We start from the raw sequence: 24,254 nt of genomic DNA on the forward strand, positions 1-24,254 counted from the left end.
TTGTTGTTGTTGGGTTTTTTTAAAGAAAAGTAGGAATTTTCACTCTAAAAGAGCTAAGCATTGCCTGGAACTTAACTTCCAGAAGATGTCCACAGGGGTTTTGCAAGATGGGATAACTCAAAAGCAAAGATACTCAGCAACATGTTACTACATAATTCACATATTTGCACACTGACATCAAGAAGATGATGATCTTGATTACAAAATTGAGTTACCTTCAGAACATATATAGCATTTCTGATATGTTTGGAATGAGATGGTCAATATGTTGCTTAAAACAATTGGGTTTCAATCTTACAAAGTGTGGTTTGGTTGTATTTGAATTTATAAAGTTGAAGTTACAGGCACGACTTAGAGATTTTTTTAGATTTCAAAAATTTTTATAAAGATGCTGTTGAATGAAAAACATGACATCTAAGAATGGTTTTAATTACTATGTGTAGTGTTAATGCAGTCCTCAAACTTGCAAATAATTGCACTGCTGTAACCAAGGAGCACAGTAACTGAAAACTTGTGATCCAAATATTTATTCCATCTTTTGAGTGTGAAATTACATTTGCTTCCTGTGGATGTTTTTATCTCTTGCCAGATTAAACTTATCTTTAATTGTGAATGGAATGTTACTTTGGTGTTTATGTACCATAGTATAGAAAACATTTTAAGAAAAAACATCATTTGCTTTCCTTTAACAAAAAGAAAAACAACACAGTCCTGTTAGTCTAGCTATATTTTAATGGTGAATGACATCTGATAGGACGTTGGGACTTGATTCTGATTGAAATGTGTCCTCAAATCTCGTTAATGTCTAACTGAGGGGGTTTGGCACACACAAATGTATTCTTTAGTGGCTGTAGTGTAGAACAAATCTTAGAAGTCATTTTTGCCAAAAACCAGAATAAAATTGGGCAAATCCTCAGACCTTTCATCCCACATGAGTTTGTAACTTGTGGTATAATAGGAGGACTCAATAGGGAGATTTATCAAGCTTAATAATTCTTTGCAGAACTATGGCCTTGAAACAGACAATATGAAGAACCTGGTTCTCAAGCTGCGAGCATCATCCAACAATCTGCAAAATTACATCAGCAGCCGTAGAAAAAGTTCAAATTATGATGGAAACACTTCTTACAAGCCCCCCAATGAATTCCTTACTTCTGTGGTAGAGCTTATTGGTGCTGCTAAAGCCTTGCTTGCATGGTTGGACAGGTAAGAATAAAATCTTTATATTTTACTTCACTGCTATAATGAATTGCTTCTCCTTGTAGGGCAATTTCTGAAGGCTTGGGTGTCGTCTTGATCTTGCTCACCCCGTTTTTGGTGTTGCCAAAAGGCCTCTAGTGGACAAATTTAATCTAGGGTATATACTCTTGTGCTTCCACTCTTCACAGAATCACAGAATCATCTAGGTTGGAAAAGACCTTGAAGATCATCCAGTCCAACCATTAACCTAACACTGCTAGTTCCCAGCTACACCATATCCCTCAGCGCTATGTCAACCCAACTCTTAAACACCTCCAGGAATGGGGACTCCACCACCTCCCTGGGCAGCCCATTCCAACGCCTAACTACCCGTTTTGTAAAGAAATACTTCCCAATATCCAGACTAAACCTTCCCTGTCACAACTTGAGGCCATTACCTCTTGTCCTATCGCTTGTTATTTGGTTAAAGAGACTCATCCCCAGCTCTCTGCAACCTCCTTTCAGGTAGTTGTAGAGGGCAATGAGGTCTCCTCTCAGCCTCCTCTTCTCCAGACTAAACAACCCCAGTTCCCTCAGCCGCTCCTTGTACGACATGTGCTCCAGACCCTTCACCAGCTTCGTTGCCCTTCTTTGGACACGCTTGAGTAATTCAATGGCCTTTTTGTGGTGAGGGGCCCAAAACTGAACACAGGAATCGAGGTGCGGCCTCACCAGTGCCGAGTACAGGGGCAAGATCACTTCCCTGTCCCTGCTGACCACGCTATTTCTGATACAAGCCAGGATACTATTGGCCTTCTTGGCCACCTGGGCACACTGCTGGCTCATGTTCAGCCGGCTGTCAATCAAGACCCCCAGGTCCCTCTCTGACTGGCAGCTCTCCAGCCACTCCTCCCCAAGCCTGTAGCGCTGCTGGGGGTTGTTGTGGCCCAAATGCAGCACCCGGCATTTGGCCTTATTGAAACTCCTACAGTTGGCCTTAGCCCATCGCTCCAGCCTGTCCAGATCTCTCTGCAGAGCCTCCCTACCCTCGAGCAGATCAACACTCCCACCCAACTTGGTGTCATCTGCAAACTTACTGAGGGTGCACTCGATCCCCTCATCTAGATCATCAGTAAAGATGTTAAACAGGAGTGGCCCCAGAATCGAGCCCTGGGGGACACCACTCGTGACCGGCCATCAACCGGATTTAACTCCATTCACCACAAGTCTTTGGGCCCGGCCATCCAGCCAGTTTTTTACCCAGCAAAGCGTGCGATCATCCAAGCCTCGAGCAGTCAGTTTCACCAGGAGAATGCTGTGGGAAATGGTGTCAAAGGCCTTGCTAAAGTCAAGGTAAACAACATCCACAGCCTTTCTCTCATCCAATAAGCAGGTTGCCCTGTCATATAAGGAGATCAGGTTTGTCAAGCAGGACCTGCCTTTCATAAACCCATGCTGACTGGGCCTGATCATCTGGTTGTCCCGCATGTGTTGTATGATGGTACTCAGTATGAGCTGCTCCATCAACTTCCCAGGCACCGAAGTCAAGCTGACAGGCCTGTAATTTCCCGGATCATCCTTCTGACTCTTCTTATAGACGGGTGTCACATTGGCCAATTTCCAATATGTCGGGACCTCCCTGGTCAGCCAGGACTTCTGGTAAATGATAGAAAGCAGCTTGCTGAAACTCTTGTTAAAACCAGTGAAATAATTAACATTGCATCCAAACTGGTATTTACAAGAGTAGGAGTCTTCCAGTTCAGGTCAGTTTCTCATACATGTGACTTTCTCCTCTCCCCTTCCCACCTTCTAAAATACTTGTCATTGGCAGGTTGATTTCTAAAAGAATTTTTAATGTTCTGTGGAAATTGTGGCCTTAGCTCTGCAATTTGAAAACTGAGCAGTGGGAGAGACTCTTCCCTCTACCTGTTTTTGGTTGTGTGGGGTTTTTTTGTTTTTTTTTTTTTTCCCCTTGAATTCTTTTTTCCCTGGCTAGAGCCAGAGTTGTTTTGTGACAGCTGCAGCGGAAGCAAACAGGCAACAGAGCCAGTCAGGTGTTGGCAGGGATGCTGTTCGTGATAGCAGGTGAACATAAACTCTCAAGCCCCTTGCCAGCTTTCCTCAGAAGGAAGTTTAGGAGGAAAGCTGCACGGAGACCGGCAAGAAGGAGCACTTTTATCCTTCAGTATCCCTGCGCTCCAGCAAGGAGTTGGTTATGTGTCCAGGCAGTGATGTTAACAGCTTGTGCCTCTTACCTGGTCCTCTCCTTTCACCCTGTTGCTGACAGCTTGCCCTGAATTTCTTCTGTAACTCACTGTCAGCCAGATGGCTGGCTTACCTGTTTCCAAACCTGCTGGGGTTAATTCTCAACCCCGCTTCTAGCTCTTTCAGTTGTCTGGAGAGCCTGAGGTATGACTGTACAGGGTCTAAAGCTGCCTTATCTATAATGATCCTTCTCTAAGACTGAGCCTCACTGCACCTCTGTGTGTAAAATGTGAAAATCCATTTTTGTTCTTTTAGAGAAATTTCTTCTCTCTCCAGTCTGAGTTTAGTAATCAAGGACCTGGAAGTTAGGAATATACTCACTGGCAAACCTGAGGGTGTGATTTTTACAACTCAGTCAGTGTGATCTGACTTGAGCCTGCAGCTGAGAGAACTGTAGTTTGGAAAACTGACTGTTTCTTCTGGTTTTGCTCTCTGAAGTTGCTTTCCACATTCACAAATTTTGGTGCAAGGATGGAGCAGGACTATGCAGTCAGGAATACTTACATTGTAAAACTGTATCCTCATGGTTGTGTGGATGTCAGTTACAGCTCTTGCTTTCACATGCTATTCTTTGCTGATAAGGTAGGATGGGAGAAGACTGGCCCCTCTGATCTAAGGGGAATTTTCTCTTGTTGCAGGACCCCATTTACAGGTATCGCTGATTTTTCATCAATGAAGAACAGAATCATTCAGCTCTGCTTGGATCTCACTACTACTGTTCAGAAGGTCAGCTGATTTTTTTTTTTCTCTTTGCTTTCCAAAAGGGAAGGAAGGGGGGGTGTTTGAGGAAGTAATGTGCTCGCTGTGTGCAGAGTGCTAATTGGAAGGCAGGTCTGGAAATGAGAGCTTACTTGAAACTTTAAAGGTCCATGAAGGTCAGTTTCAGTTGTCCATTTTTCTGAGGTGTTTTCTGTGGGGTTTTTTTTGGTTTGTTCCCCCCCCCCCCCCCCCCGCGCCCCCGCACTTCCAATTTTGCAGTTGTTATCTGCATCTTAAGTGACTGGTTTAAAGGCTACTCATATTTTCTTTAGCTTTAATGGAAAGAGGGATAGTTTTTGAAATAGTTGGTCCACATTTGAAGATTTTCAAGTTTCAAACAACATGCTGAAAAGCAGTTATTCTAAACAGAATGACTCCACTGGTTGTTACACCCATGCTTGCAGACTCCTTAGGTCTTGTACCATACAGAGTGTTTTAGCTATCAGATGGGAAATGCTGCATGTAATGGAAGGAGCTGCCACCTTTATGATACAAATCCTGCTAGCCAGGCTTCTTCTGCCAGTAGTGTGAGACCACGATGTTTTGTTTCAAAACTTTCAGCTGTGTGATGAGTGCTCTTATTGTTAATAACTAAAAGGAAATGTGGCAACCATGGCAGTCTTGGCAAATGATGTCATTTTGCTCTCTGAATAATACTGCCTGTCTCTGAAACTGTTCTGACAGTATGCCACTGTTTTGACTCTGAAACACCGTGTGCACGCTTCAGTTCCTGCCAGACTTGCTCGTAGTTGTTAATTTGTGGCCGTATATTGTTTGAACTCTGAAGCACCATGTCCTGTGACGTGGGTGATTCTCTCCCTGTTCTGAGTGTATGATGTCAAAGGACAGAAACATCCTGTGAGTTGTTAAGCTATGATGACATCCAATTATATCACTTGGATCATTGTGAAAGGATCGTGGCTGGATATTGTAAGTTCCAAGGTGCACAAGTTTGGCTTGTTGCTGAATGCCCTTCTTGTTTGGGCGCTGTGTGTGCAATTGCAGAAAGTCAGTGATTTACAGCTACAGATTTGCAGATTGCAAGTAGAACAGAACCCAAGTAAGCATTTCTAGCAGCAGATGGTGTTCACCTAAGAGTGCTATAGGAACTGAGATATGAGATTGCTGAACTGTATTAATAAAACTACTAAAAACAGTGTCTAATCTGTCAGCTAAATATGCCTCTGATGGCAGGGGAATGGAAGTTGGCGAATACAACCCTAGCCTTTTAAAAAACATCAGCATATTTCTCTGCCAAATTGATAGGAGCTATAGTAAAGAATGGGATTGGTGCATATGAGAAGAAGCATTAATGGGGGAAGGATCAACCTGTTTTGTACTGGGGCATTGCAGATAGGTTAGAATGATCTGAAGGAGTCCGCTGATGTGGAAAAGAGAGATACAATTCAAAAATCTTTAGGTGAGTTTTTAGACTTCTTATTGGGGGAGTGTAGGAATAAATGGTCAGTTCTCACAGTGGAGAAGAGACCAGTGTGGTTCTTATGGAACCAGTGCTGCTCTGCATAATCATAAATGATGTGTGAAAGTGGGTGAATAATAAAGCAAGCGAGAGATGCAGTCACTATTGATTCATGCAGATATATTTAGCAGAGAAAAATTACACTGATGCACAACAACAGAGTCTAAACTTTGTAGTGTCTTTTTACACTCTGTCAAAAGCTTCAAGTGTGGCCTGAGTACTTGGTGGTCATTACAGCAGTGAACAGGGTGTTAAGACTTACTATGAAAACATAAAACAGAACATAGCTGAGCTGTTTTTATACATCCATTGTGTGTCCATATCTGGAGGACTATGTTTTTTTGGATTTCTGTATTTAAAAGCACAGAATAGAGGTAGGAAGGAACAGAAGAAGTGCTGAGGATGATCAGAAGTACAGAACAGCTTCAATTCACAGCTCCTGGATGCATCTCTTGGGCCTTATGTGGTAGTTACGGAGGTTGAGGTGTCAGGGGCAAATATCTTGGTATTTAAGCTTGTTTAAGTGCTTGGGGTTTGGGGTTTTTCTCCTTATAGATATTGTAAATCTTGTTTCACTATTTACTTGCTGTTTTAACTTTTTAACCTGACAATCTAATACCATTCTCCAGTTCAGCTCTTCTTGCAGAAAACAATGGTGACTTCTGTTGTTTGTCACATGAACTTGTTTTAGTTCAAAGACTTTTGTACCTGGGCTGTGTAAATAATGCTTTGTGTGCAGTCCTCTGCCCCTCAGGAATGTCATTGATAGCATATTTAAAAAAAACCCCAACAACTCACTTTTCATTCTATCTTTAACAATATGTTTTAGATCCATTTTGATGCCTGGGACAGAGGAGCACTTGAGTCAGGGTTTATCAGTTTAGGGCAGACTCATGTGCCTGGCCTTCTGAGAGTCTAGTTCTATTGTGCAGGGTTCTGCTTTTCTGGACAAGTCTGCTGCTATAACTGAATCCCATGTTCTCGTAGTTTTCAAGGTTTATTAGTGCTTTCTACCAGGGCCAGAAAATAGTTGTTTAACAGTACATTTGAACCCTACTGGTTGAAAATAATCTGATTAATCCCTGCAAGCATGAATAACTCTATTTCAGTTCGAGGTTAAAGTGACAGCTTTGCAGAGTTTTCAGAGATTATGTGTTTATATGTTTATTGGTTAATGTAGGGCTTTTGTTCTTGTTTTGTTTTTAGGATTCCACTGTGGCTGATATGGAAGATAAAGTTCAGACAGTAGTAAGTACAACTTTTTGTTGAAACTCAGATGCATGCATTCACATTTATTTCAGTGGCTTCTATGCTGACTGTACTGACAACAGCTTTCCAATCCCACACATACAAGCATATCATGCAAGTAAATATTGTTGTGAGCCATTTTGTGAATATTCTTTACTGTAGAGGAAATCAGTGAAATCTGAACAGATGGGTAGTGTGTGTGATAGCACAGAGTCAAGTATTCCTTAAAGTTTCATTGCACAACTATTTTTTTCAAGAGAATTTAGAGCTCAGATTTTCAAGGGAAAGGTAGTGCTGTGGAATGATCGTAGGCTAAATAAAACAGTTATGCCTGTGAAGTGCAGTGAGTGCCTCAATAAGCAGACACTATGCCTTATTAAGCTTCTTCATGTAAAAGAACTGCCCTGCCACAGAGCTGAAGTTCTGTCTCGGTACTTGAGCTTGAGTTTTCAGGGTTGTTCGAAGCAGCCTTGTGACCAAATGAGGAGCGTAATGGAATGCTTTTTATATTTTGTAACAGTTAATCATCCCTTCCTGCTTTTGACATGAACCAGGCTGTGCTCTTTGATAAGGCCTTCCGCTAGCTCATAGATGCTTAGGCATTTAGTAGCACAATAACTAAAAATAATTTTGTCCATAAATAATGAGACCACGTAAAAGGGAGTTTTTTGCATCTTTCTTTTTCCATTTGTGCACACCCACTCTGGAAGTAGGTATTGTTGTTTGGGGTTCCCTTGTTTGAGCAGTTCCTCACATTCACACTTAAGCATTGTTTTGATTTATTGTATTGCTGCTCTATAAATCTGATGTAAAACAAAACAAAAAACGTTGGAACTATTGTTTCCAGGGACCATTGTAATCCAAACCAATGTCTTCCTATGACACAGCTCCCTCCATCCTATAATTACATATGTCTGCTTTGACTGAAGGAATCAAACCCCTTGTGAAAGGTGGCTTACCTTGCTGGCTCCCAAATTGTGTATAACTAACTACTGTACTGTGTACTAATCCTCACTACCCTCTCCTTTAAGCTTTTGTAACCTATTTTGAGTTTCAGCATTGCTTCAGTTAATGTCAAGACCCAAAACACACTGTGGGGCATTAATGAAATTTGAGTGTAGGGAGGCCACAGATATTTGGATTATGATTTTTTTTTTTTCCCCAATTAATTAGCCATTCTGCTAGTTAAAAGTTTTACAAGACAAAGCCGTTCTGCCTCTGACTTTACTGACACACACTCAAGGTCAGAATTCGCCTTTAGTTATAATGTTGGCTTAGGATCAGTTATGTTTTGGTCAAAAGGAAATATGAACCTTGCCTGCGTAAGCGTTCCAGAAGAGTTCAGTTCAGAGGCACGGTGGAGAGAAGTAATGCTGAAAGGCTTAAGTGCTGGATGTCCTAACTTATACTGTAAAGCTTTGTGCAGATAAGTCAGTGACCAGCACCGCACTTCTGACACATGGCCAATTTTATTCTCATAGCAGAAATAAAGAACAATATGAAAACCTGTCAGTTGTTCCCACAAGGAATCATCAAAATGTTTCAGTATTGTAATGGATCATATTTTGGTTAAAGCAAACAAACCCCACACCCAATTTTTTGCTCTATTTTGTGTGTTTATTTTTTTAAACAGAGGATGTTTTGGCATCTGTTAGCGATGATGAGGTGTCACTAATAGAAACAGGTTGTTTGTACTAGGTTACAGTAAGAAGATAAACACTCTGTAGAATAGATCTATACAAATGAATCTTCTATTTTGGTGATTCTTAACTAAGCTTTATTAGTGAACCCAGTTTTGAAACTCGTTTCCTTTCCGTTTTTGGAAACTGAAAGAGGAAGAAGTCAGGAGAGAAACTTTGTAACTGTTTGTATGTTCTTACTGTAGGCCAAGACTTTAAATGGCATTTGCGATAAAGCCATCCGATCAACTACAGATCCATTGATGAGCCAGTGTGCGTGTCTGGAGGAGGTTCATTTAACCAACATTAAACCTGGAGAAGGCCTGGTAAGAACCGATTCTGGAGTGTCCTGATATCCCCGGTGTTTAATAGGTAGTCTTGCGAGCCACTACATGTGTGTGTATAGCAAGATATTTCAAAACCAGTAACAATCTGTGGGGAACAGAAAGAAGCATGGGGAGGAACTCTGAAGGTTAATTGTCAGGCAGTGTGCTGGAATGGCTGCCAAAGGCAGCACGTTAATAGGTTTGATCCCAAATATAATTTTTTGATGTTAAATTTTTTCAGATTTGTGTCTTAACCAGGATATTGGGGAATTTACACGTGCTTGCAAAATCAGTTGTTTTATTTTTGCAGGTTACTTTAACAAGCTGTTTTTCTAAGGGGGGCCTGGGGGAGGGAGAAGGTGATGAGAAATGATGATTGTGTTTTGAAAGACACGTTTTTATGTGTGTTTATAGCAAGATTGAGAAGAATATGAGGATTTTTGAGGTTTGCTGTTAGAAGGAATATGAGAAATCCTTTTAAATGTTCAGTGGCCATGTAATGTTACTGAATCTAGTTTGTTCAGTGGATGGTGCTTAGCTGAGTGCTGGTTATGAGAAACTGAGTTTGACATCTTGGTGGATTTTCTAGCTGGGGAACAGGCATGTTAGAATGTGTTGGAGGGAATTTAACTTCTTAAGTGCATTTGTATTCTCCTGCCTCCCGCCTCCTGGCCCCGAAGGCAGAAGAGATGAACGCTTTCAGAGGAAGTTTTACAGTCTTACTGTGCTATATAGTTTTACGTAGGTCACTGGATTTGACTGAATCAGTCATGCATTCTTGAAATTATGGGGACCTCTTTGTTAATGCACAAGCTACAGTGAAGCAAAGTCAGCCTAGTTTGGACTAAGTAAGAAACGAGGAGGTAGGTGCACACAATTGGATACCAACAGACAAACGGGGAAGGGAATTGGCTGGGGAGGAAGGGGCAAAAAAATCTTGTGTTTTTCCTTGTACTTCAAAGCAAATGTGGTAACTTCAGACAAATAAACTGCCTACGACTCCTGAATAACATCCACTTTTGTATAGCTCACTGTGAGTGCTTCTAACAACAGACATAGGTAGGAAAAGTAGAGATGTATTTGTTCATAAATGATGAAACCAATGTACTGGTCACCTCTTGTGGGGAAATCTATGTAATTATTAGTTAATAGTCTGCTGGTGATTTTTAATATGGTCAACACCCACTTCATCTGAGTTTGTCCTTGCATTCATGCTTAGTATTAACATACACAGCCACAAATACTCAGTTCTGCCAGAGCTTTTATTGCTTACATAAGCACTGTGGTTACAAGGCGGTCTGTATATTGACTTGCCTAGAGAAGTTGTAAAAGAATGTGTAGACAATATTTGTAGTGCACTGTGTAAGTGTGCTTTGTATGGAGAGAGCTAATGGCCATCTAGTAAAACCTGCAATTCTCCAGTGCACACCAGGAAGTAAGGAAATAAAGTTTTGTTCAAGTCCAAAGCCTGACAAGGCAGCAAAACCGGCAGTGTTTGATATTACCAACCAGACAGTGTTTCTAAATTGCATTCTGTATATTAGGTGTTTTAAGTCATTATAAATATTATAATGAATTACCGTAGAAGTGATCTGTAAAGAGGTTTAGGATGTTGTAATATTAGACCACACACTTTTCTAGGGAAAATATGTGCATTGTTAAGTGTTTTTAATAATGTTTTGAGTTTGTTGCCAACAGTTGTTTAATCAGATAAGTTATGTGGGTTTTTTTACCTTTAAACTTGTTTTTCTTTTTCTACTTACATTTTAGGGAATGTACATCAAATCAACTTATGATGGATTGCATGTAATTACTGGAACTACAGAAAATGTAAGTGAAGTAAATGTAGATTAACTCAGACTATCTGACAGTTTCTTTGATTGACTTAGTTTGACTTTTTTACTACTTTTTCCTGTTTTGCATATGACTTTCATGATATTACTGCTTTAAATACTGTGTGATGCATCATTTGTTTATCCAAAATTTGTAAATATTTTGTGTCTGCATGCTTCACTGTTAGTCTAATTAAACCAGTTCCTGCAAGTGTATGAGTTCAAATACTTGGTCTTAAAATAGTTGCTTTAATAAGTTACTCTATCTGCTGTTCTGAGTGCTTATGGTATCTTGCTTAACAAAGTCTTGAATGTATTTGCTCTCTGCTGGCAATCACCCCTAATGGGAACATATAGGTGGTAGCGTGCTAAATTCAGTAATGAGTAATGAAATCAATGAGCTGTCCAGTGACAAAATTACCTTGCAGGGTAAAAAAACTATGAAAAAGAAAGACTTTTAGTAGCGGTTTGCTGGAAGGAAGTGGTTGGCATGATAGGCAACTGTATCTTTTGCTGCAGATGGTTGCATGTTGTATTCTTACACTGAGTTTTCTGTAGCTGAGACTTTATTAAAGATTTCTGAGCAGTCACTGCAGTGGACCTCTGGCCAGCAGCTGGCCGCTGAGGCTGGTGGATGCTGCTGTGGTGTTGTCAGACATGCTGCTCTGCAGGAGCAGTGGCTGAAAAGAGAGAGCAGAGGAACTCGGCTTTCCCTTTTCTTTTTTTTTTTTTTTTGAATAGGAAAGAACCAGTGGTTTTAGTTGTATCCCTGCCAAGTCCAGGGGCCAGCGAGGAGTGGGTGGAAAACTGTGCTTGCAGTTCAGAGTGAAAACTGAAAGCTTCCTATAGCTTTTATGTTATTGCCCTGGTATAACTCTGAGTAGGATCTGCAACAGAGACCAAGTCCACTTTGACAGCCATTTCAACATCTGATAAATGTGAAAGAATGTGATGTTGACTGTTGACAAGCTACCTGTATATATACGTCTCATTTTGGGGCCAGGAGTGGGGCTGTATTGTTTCTATAGCTGTGAGTGTTGACCTAAATGTCTGTTTTTTTTATGAACATTGGTTCTTCCTCTGGTGAAGCTCTTTCCTTTGGAGCAAAAAGTTTGAGAAGTGACTGAGAGGTCTGCAAACAACTGTTGTCTTTCTGGTGGCGTGGGGTTGTTTAGATGACCCAGGCTGGGCTTTAGCTGGATTTTCTTGCTAGGTTTGGAATGGTATTTTAGTAGCTATCCCCAGAAGCCGGTGTGTTGGAATGCAGTGAAATTGCACCCCAAAATCAACAGTACTGTACATTGGAAGGACTGGGGATGTCCATGCATTTGATACGAGTCAGTGAAGAGAACTCTTGCGTTGTGCCATCCTACTTGTGACTTTCTGTGTCATGTTGGCCTAGATCTAAACTTTGCTCTTTTCTCTGTTCTCACAATGTGATTGCAGACTCTGCTGTGCTCTAGCTGGCACTTGTAGGAGTCCTCTGTGCAAGGGTCTTCCACCCTCCCCCAGATGAGCTGTTGATAGCCCAAAGGACAGCTTGAAATGAGCTTTGTTTTTCACAAACTTGACTTTTGCCCAGCATTTTTTCATGATCTTGGTTGACTCATATATACACAGCCTTCCACAGAGGCATTTCCTCTCAGAGGAAGCAAGAAGACAATGAAGAAATGGGGTTACTCATGACAGCTAGAGCCTCCCACAAGTTCCTCCATGTTTTTTTCTCTTGTTGCACTGTTTATTCCTACAGATCCTTTTATTAAAAGAAGTTACTTGAGGTCTGAAGTTGTGATGATCAAGAGAAGAAAGTCCTTAATCCAAGTGCTTAGTTCTGGAGTCAGTAGGAAGACCTGGCCTTGTGCCAGGTGGTTACTCATGGGGTGGGGGTTATGGGAGGAAAAGTTGTCTTGTGACTGGGGTGTAGTATGCCACAGTAGTATGCCTGTGCACTTTGGGTGTTGTCAAGACTGGTCAGGGTTGATGTGTTATAGCAGTGAGACTGTTTTTAATAACTGCAGCGATAGCTGGTGCATGGCACTGGTTGTAGATAAATCTAAATAAATATTAACACATTTAGCTGTTCCCTGCTAGTGGTTCCCCAGAGCTTGGTTTTTGTTCCAAGAAAATTATATTTTAAGGTGTATTATTATTAGATAGGTATTTTTCAAATACCGGTCTATGCACACTTGATGTGTGTGAGAATATATTTTTATGTGTTGATCTTGATGATACAGGCAGGTAATTTCATATTAAAGTTGGTAGCTCTTATTTACATTATGAAACAAAAAGAGAAAGTGCAATGGATCTATTTTGTGGGTTGGAGGGTTTTTGGTCCTTTGTTCTGTACATTTAAAATCTTAGTGTATTTTTTTAAAAATCAATATATGTTTATTTGAAAGCTAAGTGTAAGACAGTTACTATGTTAGGAGTCTCCTCTTCAGTCCTCTCCCACTGCTGTGTGAAACTACAGTACAAACTGGAGGCAAAAGGACAGTGGAGACTGTCCCATGATTTAAGTATGATTTGGCTTGTGACATATGTAGGCTACGCTTCTGCCTTTCCCTGTAGTTCCCCCAGCACAAAAAAATAAATCATAAGTTGAATTTGTTTGCATTTCTCAACTCATGAACAGATATAATGTGTGATCTAGCTGTGGGACAGTTTTCAGCAATGCTCTGCTTGACAAACCTGATCTCTTCATTATAGATACAACCTTTGACTTAGCTTGGTGGGGATTTTTATGGGAGGGAAGAAAACCTGCTGAAGCACATGTCTCTTGTTTTCCTCTTTGTAGTCCCCTGCTGATCGATCTCAGAAGATTCATGCTGGTGATGAAGTGATTCAGGTTAATCGGCAAACTGTGGTTAGTAACAAAGAGCCTTACCAACCTTTCCTTATGCTTGCTCTGCAAAGCTCACTTCCCACAGGTCAGGAGGTGGTTCTGGTGTTCTCCTGTTGTAATACTTGAGGCTTTTTAACATTTTGTTTTCAAGACAGATTTTATTCTTTGCAATATTTTGATAAATATGCAATATTTCATGTTTAAATGCTGTGTGCCTCATATTAAAATACTTCATGTTGTATTTTAGGCCTGCTTTAAAATTCATTGTTACAATCTACTGAAATGCAGATAAAACCAGCTTTAAACAAACCCCCAAGTAATTGTCAAATCATTTGCATCTGAGAACTTAGATAAAATTATTACATTTTTGCTTAGCACAGGTAAGCAACGCCTTTCGGTGTGAGGAAAAAAACATGACAAAAGTAGTTCATTGTGAATCCCTGTGTTACACAATTTGAAGACATCCATACATCCTTCTAGGACCAGAGCTGAGGTACAAATATATAGCTGCGGTATAAAGCTTGATATCTCAGTGTTTAATTTACAGCTTAAGTAGAGATGTCTCTCTGAAACAAAACAAAGTACAACCTTCCAAAGAAAAGCTTTCCACTTCTTTCCTTCATTCTGGCTTTTTTTTTAATCTCTTTTCTCTCTTTAGGTTCATGTTAAAACAGACAGGTTGACTTGGGGGATTGTGTTTTTCTTGTTTGTTCACTTTCAGAAAAGCAGTACTAAATAAAAGATGTCTTTATTCTCTTCCAGGTTGGATGGCAACTAAAAAATCTGGTGGCAAAGTTGCGAGAGAATCCTGCTGGAGTTAGGCTGCTGCTTAAGAAACGTCCTACTGGCTCTTTCCATTTCACTCCCGCTCCACTAAAGAACCTGCGCTGGAAACCACCCTTGGTGCAGGTGAGAGGCTGCCGGCTCAACTCTGACACCAGGATGGGAATGCCTTGGTTGCAACTTGAAAAAGAGAAATACCAGAAATGCTTCCAGGTACTCATGTTTAAGTATAGATCAAGGAAGGTTAGATGAAATGGCTGTCCTCTTCTGGTTCCCAGATAAAAGGGAAAATGTTCCCCTCTGTTCTGCTCTTGATACACAAAGGGACTAGGTGTGTTGAACATTTTAAGTTCTCCCAGTGGCACACAGACTGATTATCTGAGGCAAAACTGCTGAAACCACTGATATGTTTGGAATTCATCAGCATGGAATAATTAATGCTTCCTCTGTTTAGCAGAGTAATACATTTTTGCTGAAATAACTCAGATTATTCCATATATTCCATCTTTTTAGTCTGGTGAAAGGTGGGAAAGAGTGTTTTTCAAGAAGTTATTTAAACTACTTGTTTAAATAAGATTTGATTGTTGGGCAATTCACAGATTGGGTAATGAGCAGACATAGAAAGTGACATTAATAACTCTTAAATAGGTGTGGTGAGGAATGGCTTGTTGTATTAGGAAGCTTAGTGCTTAGTGCTCATAGGAGAAAATAACTGAATTGAATCTGAACTGGTGTCCTGAAATAAAGAAAACCAGGGAGAGTTCCTATTCCTGTTCTGATGTGGGTCTCCCTACAACTGTGAGGATAATTTATCAACCTGTAAAATGCCCGTGGCTATTACAAGTATTGATGCAGGCAGGTTTCTCTCAAACTGGGTAGAAGATGTGCACTTGACTCCTTTCTCATCCTTCCTTTCACCAATGCCTGTGTCTTGTTTTTGTGGCATTGTGCCTGTCATTTAATCAGAGCCAAAGGAAAAAAACCTGAGTTTTCCAGGGTTACCCAAAGCAAGGACTGTGTTACCGGTGTGAAGAACTGAGGTGGGCTGGGATATAGGCCGTGCCAAGGAGCATTTCCTTGAGGGAATGAGTGATTGGAGAAGCCTATTGACAGTTCCGGGCTCCAGTGTACTGACTGGTAAAAGGCAGGTGCTTGTGCAGGGGTGCCATTAACTGAATGGCCAGAGTGAAAGCCTGGGCAGACGCTTGACAAAAAGGGGAGAGTGCTGTCCTCTTGCTCTACAAAGGTGAAAGGGTCCTTCAAGCCTTTTTTCTCCTGGAATCAGACAGGAGACTGGCAAGATGCTGGGGACATAGAAGTAAGCCACAAAAAGCAAAGTGGCAAACTTGCTCAGATGAGCAATACCAAATATATTTTTCCTTTGCTTCCCTTACTCTAGTTATATCCCTTGATGCAATTTGTGGTGAACTTTACCATATTCCTGCCCATGCCCCACGCACTGGACTGTATGGAATAAGGGTAGTGTGAGCTGGCTTTGTATGTGTTGCAGATCATATCTGTATTTAACAAATTGCATTCTTTTAATGAATCTAAAAATAGAAGAAGGGGTTTTGTCTCTGTTGCTTTTTCTGTCTCTGGAATTTGCAGGAAAAATAGAACTGGAAAGAGCAAAATATTCTTGAGCAATGCATTACCCGTGATAGGATTTCTGTAGGAGGGACTGCAAAGATAGCCAAAACTGGGGGTGGAGGAAAATGTAAATGCTGAGAGTTTTTAATGTGTGTATTAAACATAGAAATATTTGTTCACAAGGAGATGATGCTAGGAAATGGTGTTATTGATTATTGAATTTTCATTTTGTGAATAAGTCAGATGTTTGTGAATGACTCAGATGTTTGATAGCTGTCTAACATTTCAGACCAGTCCTCCGCCAACTTCAACCCAGTCACCAGAAAGCACCATGGATACCTCACTGAAAAAAGAGAAGCCAGCCATTTTGGATCTGTACATACCACCTCCACCAGCTGTTCCATATTCTCCTCGGTATGCAAATAAACATATACTACTGAACAGAACAACTCCTTTATTACGCTTGTTTCTGAGCTGCCTTGCTCGTAGAGCTCTGTGCAGGATAGCTTGAGGAAATTGCAGATCTCACAGATTTCGTTCTAGTTGCTTAAATGCATAGGATTGCTTAAGCTTATGCTTAAATGCATAAAGTATCATAATAGATTTTATTATTAGAAGATTGTGTGCCACATAGATCAGAGTTATTCCCAAAACATGAATGGATGTCATCCCTGGTTTTATTGTGGGGTTATGTTTTTGATTTTGTTTAAATCAAGTTGTTTTTGTCTGTAACTTTTTCCACCTTTTTCTTTTCAGCAAGTTAAGTAACTGTTGTGGGAGTCAGGATAGAAAATAACTTGTTTTAAATTGTTAAACTTGCAGGTTGTATAAAACAGGAATGTTCCCACTGAAGGGAAGGGAGAGTCAATTCATTCAATTTTTATTTTTTTTATCCTGCGCTATAATCTATAAAAATGCAGACCTGTGTACACAAAAAGGCAGGGGGCGGTGTGTGTGTGTGTGTATGCTATGACTAGCTTTTGTTTGTTTTCAAGTCCATGTTGACTCGGATCAGAACCCTGCCAGGTGACCTGGGAAGGTGATGGACAAAAGAGTTTTCAGGCAAGGCATGCTTCCTGCCCTGCCCTGACACTTTAGGTTACACGTAGATAGCCCAGCACATAAACTCTGACCTTTTGCTGCAGGACTCATGGGAGCTTGCCTCCTGTCATGTAAGGCCTGGTACAGAGACTGAGGTTGTACTACTGCAGTCTTTGGGGCAGTACTGGGGCCAGGGGAGAGGCTATCTTCAAGGTAGGGAGGGTCTCTACTGAAGTTGGACCCACCTTGACCTGCGCTGTCCCTGTTTTTCATGTTTATGTGTGCTCAGTTCTTAAGAACTTTGAGAAATGTAAGAACTTTATTTCTTAAGAACTTTAAGAAATACAATAAAATCAAATCTCTTGGCATAAAACCAAGCATATAGATTTAGCAGCTCAGTTTAGAATGCCTTGGTCTTTTCTTTAAATTGTTACATTTGAAGCACATTGATGAATTATGTGCATGTGCTTAGTCTGTTCATCTTTCCTAAAGAGTCACAAAATTAGATCTAGCTTCAGATCCTTTAGATCTGAATCCCTGTTGACACGGAAGAAAGTAACAGTGCGAGCTGTAAAACTTGTCCTGGATGATGTGTGGAAAGGGGAAGGCTTCCTGACTTTAAAATTCAAAGAAAGCAAATGTGGGAAGCTGTGGCAGCCAGGAAGAGGAGAAAGGGCATTTCTTTTGCCTTCTGTTTTGCTCTTCTCTTGAAAGTGTGGTGCAATTTTTTGGTTGTTTCTTTTTTTCCCCTCATCATCCTGTTCCCTTCCTGGCATGGATCTTCTCTGGTCCACACTGTGGAGGCGGAGAGCAGTGGCTGGTTTCCCTCCCCACAGCAGAGTCTCCACATGGTGGTGTTGTAGGAGAGCTCTCCACACATAGTTGTAGTGTAACACTTATGGTTGTGGTGTAACACTTCTGTGCAATTTTCAGTCCCTGAATCTCCATAAATAGCTTTGTCCCATTCACTGAGCTCTAGCATTGTTCTTGATGAAGAGCTGGAAAAAATGGTATGTGCTGGCCAGGGGCCCCATTGTGAATACGGGGGTATGTGTGTGCTTAGACAGTCAGCTGTGTATTTTTATGGCTGACTTGGCTGATGGTTGCTTCAAGCCATAAGATTGTAGCATGTACAGGGAAGGGGGAAAAAACCCCAGGCAAATCTTAACTTGGAGGGTAGCTTTTCTTCCAAAAATACTCACAGGGACTGGTTCTAAAAATGGCTGTTCCTGGCCTTTGGAATGAGGGATTGCTCTGGGAAGGGAGTTCATGCAGAAATTGCTCAAAATCATATGTATATACACTATGAATTTATTACTGAAACTCTCAAGGGAGACTCACTTTTAGATGGAAAGAGATGATGATGAATATTCAGTGGCAGTTATTGGTCTTTCATAATGACTGAAAAGCACAGTTCCTCAGATGGAGGCAATAGGTGTTGCCACTAGACAGAGATGGATAAATCTATGTATGCATTCCTCTGTCACAACTGTGTACTGGCAGTGAATCAGAAGCTTTGATACCCTCAGGGCAGAAAGGTCTCATTTCTCAAAAGCTTTTTCAGGGGTGGTACCTCTAAATTTATGTATTACTGGCTTATTAAAAGTTAATTAGCATGAAGGGGGATAGCTTTCTTTTCTCCTTGGTAAATATGTTTATAATGAAATCTTCCATCACCTGACTTCTTTTTTTTTTTTCAGCTTGTTTTCAGCACAATGCCAGTTGTCGGGAGCATGACTGGGTGCTAGAAGTGTCTTTCAAACCTACTCATGTCTGTAGCATGAAACTCTTTTTAAGCTTCTAACTGAAGTGAAATGTTCTTTCAGAGATGAAAAGGGAAGTTTTGTATATGGAGGAGGCAACAAACCCAATCAGCTACTACCTGGGTCCAAAGGTGCTGAGTCTCCGAATTCTTTTCTGGATCAGGAAAGTCGAAGGCGAAGGTTTACTATTGCTGACTCTGATCGGTTGCCTGGGTATCCCGTGGAAGTAAATATCCTACCAGCCAAGATGAGGGAAAAAACACAGTCCTATGGTGAGTTCATTCCTCTTTTCATTATTGCTGTTTGGTCAGTTTGGAATACTTTGTGTTAAAAAAACTGCTCATTAGACTTGATGGTTATTAAGGGTAGTCTGTGCAAATTGTGAATGTGAATGAAATTCCACATCTGAAATAATTTCACTTAAATGCTGCTATTTCTTTAATGACTATCGTTCAGCTGGGCTCTGCTGCTACTACGGTTGACCATTTCCATGTGTGTTTTGGTTATAACTTTTGGTCATTATGTGCACTGCTGCTGTAAATAAGCAAGAGTGTGGCTGTTCAATCTCAGCACATTGCTTTCTTATTTCACCAGTGGAAGTATCTTGAAATCTTTTATTCTTCAATTTTAACTCCTTATTGCTGTATCTCTTCCTTTGCTTAATTGTGAAAAGTATCAATTTAAATACTGGTTTTGTAAACTTCATGTAATTCCTCATAACCTTCTATGTTGCCTTTAGGAAAACCTCGTCCTTTGTCAATGCCTGCTGACGGGAGCTGGATAGGAGCTGCAGAACCCTTCTCTAGGCCACGAGCACCAGGGAGAAAAGGCAAGGTTTTACATCTTGTCCCTCTTTCTCTTCTCCTCCTCTCCAAAATTTCCTCGGGGTGAACTGGATAGAAGTGTTTAAATTAGGAGTGGAGGATTGGTGTTTGCATATTACTGAACTGATCCAAGATGACAGTTGTTGGTTTTAGCAGGAATGTCAGATGGTAGTTGTGAAATTTGGAGGCTATTCAGTGCTGGGGCTCAAACTTTGTTGTCCTGTCTTAGAATTCTTGTAAGTGTTAAAAGTAGACTAGAATGACTAGGGCAGATCTGTACTTGTCTCTTTATGGCACAGGTTTACCATTTTGCTCTTACACACACCGCTGTCCCTTTCTTCTCCATTAAATATTGATCATAAAACTTCTTTTGTGATAAGTCTTTCTGTTTGTTTAGCGCTCTCTGGAGACTGTTGTAGAAGCAAGCTTGTTCTCAAAAGTAAAATGTAGGGCCTTTTCACAGTTTCTTTCTGCTATGACTGCTGTTAGAAAACAACATACCCTGCAAATGTCACAGAACGGGAGAGACACAGAAACTCATAAGGCTGGGTGGCGCTTTTGTTTTTCTTCCCCCACTGCCCTTCCCTCCCTCCCCCCCTTTAGCATCTGAAAGGCCATAAGTCCTGTTAGAGTGGGAAATAAGAAAGGATGACTATTTAGTTTATTAATGAAATCAGCTATGAAAGCTGATGTGCGATTCTGTGGAAAATAGAAACTGAATTCTATTATTTTAATGCAAAAATAGACGCTGATAACAAGAAGCATCAACCTGGAGGGATATTAGAAACAATCTTAAGTAACAAGTCTAACAGAATGATCACCAGGTGGCAGGGCTGGTTTTTGTCTGTATGGCTGTTCGGTTTTGCTTTTGGTTTTGTGTTGGCTTTTTTTAACGCTTGAAATGTATTTCAGTGCTGCAGGCTTGTATGTAAGCTGTATTGGATCTGAACAAAGGCCTGTCTAGCCCAGTAGGATGTCTCTAGCAGCAGCTGCCATGGTCAGTTGTCTAGGAAGGAGTAAAAACAGAGAAAGCATTGCAAATCAATGGTCAAAACCAGGGAAGTGCTTATATCTTTATCTGCAAAATTCATTTCTGTTGTCCAGAGTAATATTTGTAGCTTTGTAGTTAGTCATGAGTTATATTCGGGTAAACATGGATTCAACTCTGCTCTATCAGCATCTTGAATGACACGTTGCGAGAAGGTTTGTTAGGTCTCGCTCATCATAATGATTTGCATGAAGGCAGCCTGCACTAGCAGTTCTGGTGCATGTGAATCTGGAATTTAAGTCAAATTGTAACTTCTCTGTGTGTGAATTTATTTTGTTGTTCTTTGCTTAAAAAAAAATTAAAGACACCAAAAGCCATAAATCGATTGACAGCTGCTTATGTCCAGGTGTGTTACGAAAGGGAACCAAAATCTAGGTAATTTGAAATGTAACCAGAATCTTTTTATAAAAATAGAGAACGTTAATACAGGGTTTTAACGTCAACAATAATTGGTTATCCTCCTCCTCTTTGCACAGGTGAAGATGTCCTCTGCAGGTACTTCAGTAATGAAAGGATACCCCCAATCATTGAAGAAAGCCCCTCTACACAACACCCCCTCTCAAGGCCAGTGTCTGACAAGCAGTTAGTGAGGGGAACGGATTATATTCGAGGCAGCAGGTGTTTTATGAATACAGACCTCCACAACAGTGCAACAATTCCTTTTCAAGAGGAAGGTGCTAAAAAATCCTCTGTTACATCGTCCACAAAGTCGTCTTCTGCAGAGCCCTCGCTGCTGGTCAGTTGGATCACAAGACTGAAATTGTTGACTCATTGACTGTTGTTCACAGGACTGTTACCAAGTGCCTTTGCTCATCGGTCAGACTTCTCTACTTTTCAGCTTAACTGATGCATAGTGACTAATGCGGTGTTCTTTCCTGGAGAATCTTACATTTTTGCCTTTTTGTTTGTGATTATTGATGGATCAGAGGGTTTCATAGTGCAACGAGGGGAGAAAGATAAAGATCATGTTCCTCTTCCTGGCCAAAAGCCTAAGGGCTTTTCTCCTGGAAATGAGTAAAATTTCACTGATATAGAGGCCATGCATGACCTGAAAATATGCATAATGACTCAGAGGAAACATTGCATTACCATGAAGTCCAGTGGCACTTCAGTTGTCTGAATGCTTGGAGACTGGTGCAACTGGCTGGGTGTCAGAGTATGTAGAGCTCAGCAAAAGTTGTGTTACTCTCCTGACCAGGGAAGATAAGCAGGGAAACAGCAGTTTCATGCAACTTAGTGATGCTGTTGCAAGTACAGTATGAGATCAACCTTGTGAGGAAGAAGTAATAGTATTGCCATTCTTTCTCTGATATCCAGAGATCTTAGGAAGAGTTCTCTTATTCAGAGATCTTAGGAAGTTGGACTAATTTAATTATATGTCAATCCAACCTGATATATAATCCATTTTATTGAAATCACAGTGCAAATAAAGAGCGCTGAACAACTGCAGTGCTCATCCATAAAGATACATGGATTGCTACAACATGCCAAGGAAACGCATCTGTAGAGGTGGTGAAAGAATGTATGTTTTTTCCTTAATTGTTTAAGAATGATTTGCTGTTAACCAAAGTAAGCTTTTACAAACAGTCCTGTTGGACTTATAAAACTTTTACAGTGGTTCAGTTTTTGAATGATGTGTTGTTTTTATGAAAAATATGTGCTATTGATACATTACAATTGTAAGACATCTTGCTATTTTCTATATAGCTCAAATTTTTCCCCCTCCAGAGTTTTAAAGTAGCATTGGGTATTTTGGGAGGAAAATAAAACTTGTTTAACAAAAGAAGAGGATATTAAAGAGGTATTGTTTAAAAAAATGTATATAAGATTGTTAGTATGCAACCGTTGTGTTTAAAGTAATTTAAATACTAAATATAGTTGGATATATTTTTTACACTTAAACAGATACAGTTTGTAACTTCCTCTCTGGTACTGGGCACAGATTAGTCAAATGAAAAGAAAGAGTCTTTTGTATTCCCTGCTAATTATAAGACTATTTTCGTAGATCATACATTGCCAACAGCCTTTACTCCTTTGGTCTTGCTGAAAAGAAGAATAATTTATATTTAATAATTAGTGGGGGAAAAGGGAGGTTAAATACTAGCCTGTACTTTGGACTGGGGCAGGAATTGTATGTGATAACATAAGTGTTAAAAGCATATCGTAATTCTGGATGTGAAGATGTGACCATTCTGCTGCAACAAGCTTATGAAGTTGTGCAACAGCCCCTCAGAGACAGGGGGTTAAATTCAGTTCTCAATTAATTATGTTTGGTTGTGACTCACTGGTGATTTAAGTGGGGGCTGGTTTGGACCTTTCTGATCAAAGCAGATTATAATATGTTTGTCTTGTGCCAGTCTTCTCCGCTCCCCGAGATGGCAGTCTGTACTAGAGACATGGCCAAACACAGCTGCTGTGCAGTTGAACCCTAGACCAGTTTGGTCCTGCCTCTGAGAAGAGGGCTGAAACTGCTATGCTGTAGGCACTGTGGTGTAGTACAGTCCAGCCTCAAATTGACTGAACTGTTTTAAACTAAATCACAGTTATTGAACTAGAATAAAGTCAGAGATGTTGTCTAAACCAGACTTCAAAATGGAGCTTTTGCTCATCTTTAATGTTGTGTTTTCCATGGTTTAAAAATGAATGGGGAAGCATCATGCATATTGATGGGGAAAAACCTATGGATGTACTTGGGGTTTCTTAGGGTTGCACCTGGGCACACTTTTAAGACACTGAAAAGTTTGCTTTCTTTGTTTGCTTAGGTTCTTAAGTTACATTTAAGAGTAGTGAAATAAGCTTGCCCTAATATAACAGGTAGCTTTAAATCACTGCAGCTGTGAGGAAAAAAAGAATTTGTAAGCATTTAGGCAGAATGAAACTTTCAAAATTTCCTTGTTGCCTAAATACAAGCTAATTTCCCCCCACCAAAAAACCCTCAACTAACCAATGTCTTCTCCATGTTCATCCTCTCCAAGCTCCAACATCCTAATCATGCTGAGTTAAGGTTCTGAATTTGACCTTTTGTCAGTCAGTCATAAGAATCCAGAAGTTGATTGTCCAGGGAAAGAGTTACCTGACTCTTATGAACAGAGGAAAGAGAGGTACTTTCCTGGAAATTACCAGGAGTGGTACTGCAGTTTCTTAGAATCACAGAACAGTTGAGCTTGGAAGGGACCTCTGAAGGTCGTCTGGTCCAACCCCGCTGCTCAAGGCAGGGCCAGTTGCCCAGGACCATGTCTAGACAGTTTATTAGTATCTCCAAGGATGGAAACTACACAACCTCTCTGGGCAACCTGTGCCAGTGCTTGATCACCCTCACAGTCAAAAAGTGTTTCCTGATGCTCAGAGGTAACCTCCTGTGTTTCAGTTTGTGCCCACTGCCTCTGGTCCTGTCACTGAACACCACTGAGATGAGCCTGGCTCTGTCCTCTTTGCACCCTCCCTTCAGGTATTTATACGCATTTTCCTGAGCCTTCTCTTCTCCAGGCTGAACAGTCCCAGCTCTCTCAGCCTTTCCTCATAAGAGAGGTACTCCACTCTCTTAATCATCTTGGTGTCCCTTTGTTGGACTCTCTCCAAGTGTGTCCATGTCTCT

The 24,254-nt window shown here is 40.6% G+C and overlaps 1 protein-coding gene across 2 annotated transcripts in view; it reads left to right on the forward strand.

Annotated features, from left to right (window-relative positions):
- Positions 1 to 23,256, forward strand: part of CNKSR3 (CNKSR family member 3) — a 62,533-nt gene extending 39,277 nt beyond the window's left edge. The window contains exons 3-13 of one of the 2 annotated variants that reach the window (XM_074862801.1): positions 1,004 to 1,206; positions 4,083 to 4,170; positions 6,890 to 6,931; positions 8,817 to 8,936; positions 10,707 to 10,766; positions 13,563 to 13,631; positions 14,373 to 14,606; positions 16,273 to 16,397; positions 18,851 to 19,059; positions 19,527 to 19,616; positions 21,136 to 23,256. In XM_074862801.1, the coding sequence (XP_074718902.1) occupies positions 1,004 to 1,206; positions 4,083 to 4,170; positions 6,890 to 6,931; positions 8,817 to 8,936; positions 10,707 to 10,766; positions 13,563 to 13,631; positions 14,373 to 14,606; positions 16,273 to 16,397; positions 18,851 to 19,059; positions 19,527 to 19,616; positions 21,136 to 21,434 (1,539 nt within the window). In that variant the 3' untranslated portion in view covers positions 21,435 to 23,256. The remainder of the gene's footprint in view (positions 1 to 1,003; positions 1,207 to 4,082; positions 4,171 to 6,889; positions 6,932 to 8,816; positions 8,937 to 10,706; positions 10,767 to 13,562; positions 13,632 to 14,372; positions 14,607 to 16,272; positions 16,398 to 18,850; positions 19,060 to 19,526; positions 19,617 to 21,135) is intronic. The other variant, XM_074862802.1, reaches the window with a different exon arrangement.
- Positions 23,257 to 24,254: the final 998 nt, after the last annotated feature.

This window comes from Strix uralensis, chromosome 3, assembly GCF_047716275.1.
Source record: "Strix uralensis isolate ZFMK-TIS-50842 chromosome 3, bStrUra1, whole genome shotgun sequence".
In the NCBI taxonomy this organism is placed as follows: Eukaryota; Metazoa; Chordata; class Aves; order Strigiformes; family Strigidae; genus Strix; species Strix uralensis.